The sequence below is a fragment of the Phalaenopsis equestris genome, unplaced genomic scaffold (assembly GCF_001263595.1).
Source record: "Phalaenopsis equestris unplaced genomic scaffold, ASM126359v1 Scaffold000374, whole genome shotgun sequence".
Classification (NCBI taxonomy): domain Eukaryota; kingdom Viridiplantae; phylum Streptophyta; class Magnoliopsida; order Asparagales; family Orchidaceae; genus Phalaenopsis; species Phalaenopsis equestris.
The window spans coordinates 50735-51743 of NW_018164816.1; the positions used below are offsets into that span (position 1 = coordinate 50735).

At 42.3% G+C, this 1009-nt stretch overlaps 1 protein-coding gene across 1 annotated transcript; it reads right to left on the reverse strand.

The window, feature by feature from the left end:
* Positions 1 to 534: 534 nt before the first annotated feature.
* LOC110026514 (GATA transcription factor 7-like) lies at positions 535 to 1008 on the reverse strand (the record flags this gene model as incomplete). Its single annotated transcript, XM_020727480.1, has 1 exon — positions 535 to 1008. A coding segment is annotated over one exon (387 nt), but the record flags the coding sequence as incomplete, so codon positions are not given.
* Between the last annotated feature and the right edge of the window lies 1 nt (position 1009).

Below are 1009 nucleotides of genomic sequence, written 5' to 3' on the forward strand. Positions count from 1 at the left end.
ACCTGTACCTGTATGAAAATATTATTAAAAATGATTTCATCAACTCAAAAAGAAAAAATTATTTTATAGCACCTAACTCTGAATAATGACTCGAAATATATTAACTAATTATTACATCTACAAATACTAAATTAGGAAGCCGATATCCATCAAACTCCTACCCTACTTAGAACCCCGGAAAAAACTCTTAACATAGAACTACGTTCGGAGTCCACTGATATGCGGACACGTAGCTTCAAGGAAACGTGTGTTTTTTCCTGTGATATGGGCCGGTAACACAGGAGAATATTTCTCCTGTGTTATTCCACATTATTCAGGTGTATTGTGGTGGTATTGATGTGATATTATGTTATGATAATATTGGAAATATTTCGAGAACACAATAACAGATGAATAACACCACAACAATACCTGAATAATGCAGAATAATACGGAGGAAATGTTCTACTGCACTAAAATGATTTTTTTTTTTATTTTTCTGGCACACCAACTCCGAAAGTAACTATATGCTAAGAATCGTGATGTAATATTTTTCCCTAAAATTCTCGCCTCTTATAAATTCAATTTATACCTCCAGAAAAAAAAAAAATCAGCTTTTAATTCAATTCAGACAAGGTGCGGTCAGCTCTGCTCATACTTCCTCCGGCGCATCTCCAGCACTTCCCTATGACTATTTGAATGAACTTTACTGATAAACGTCGGGCTACACGCCGGCCGATACTCCGGCAGCAGCCGGCCTGATTTGAACCGGACTCCACAAGCATTACACAGCGTTTTAGGGCCGCACGGTCCCGCTCGCCACTGCGGCGTTCTCCTTACGCCGCAGTGCGTGCACTGCCTCTCGCCGCCGCCATGATTACCGGCGAAGAGATTCCTCTGCTTCCTCCCCTGCTTCTTCGGAATGGAGTCAAAATAGGGTTCACGGGACCAAAGCGCGGCCTTTGTGCGGCGGCGCTTGCTACGTTTGGACTTGATTGGGATAAGCACCGTAGAATTGGACGCCGGGGGA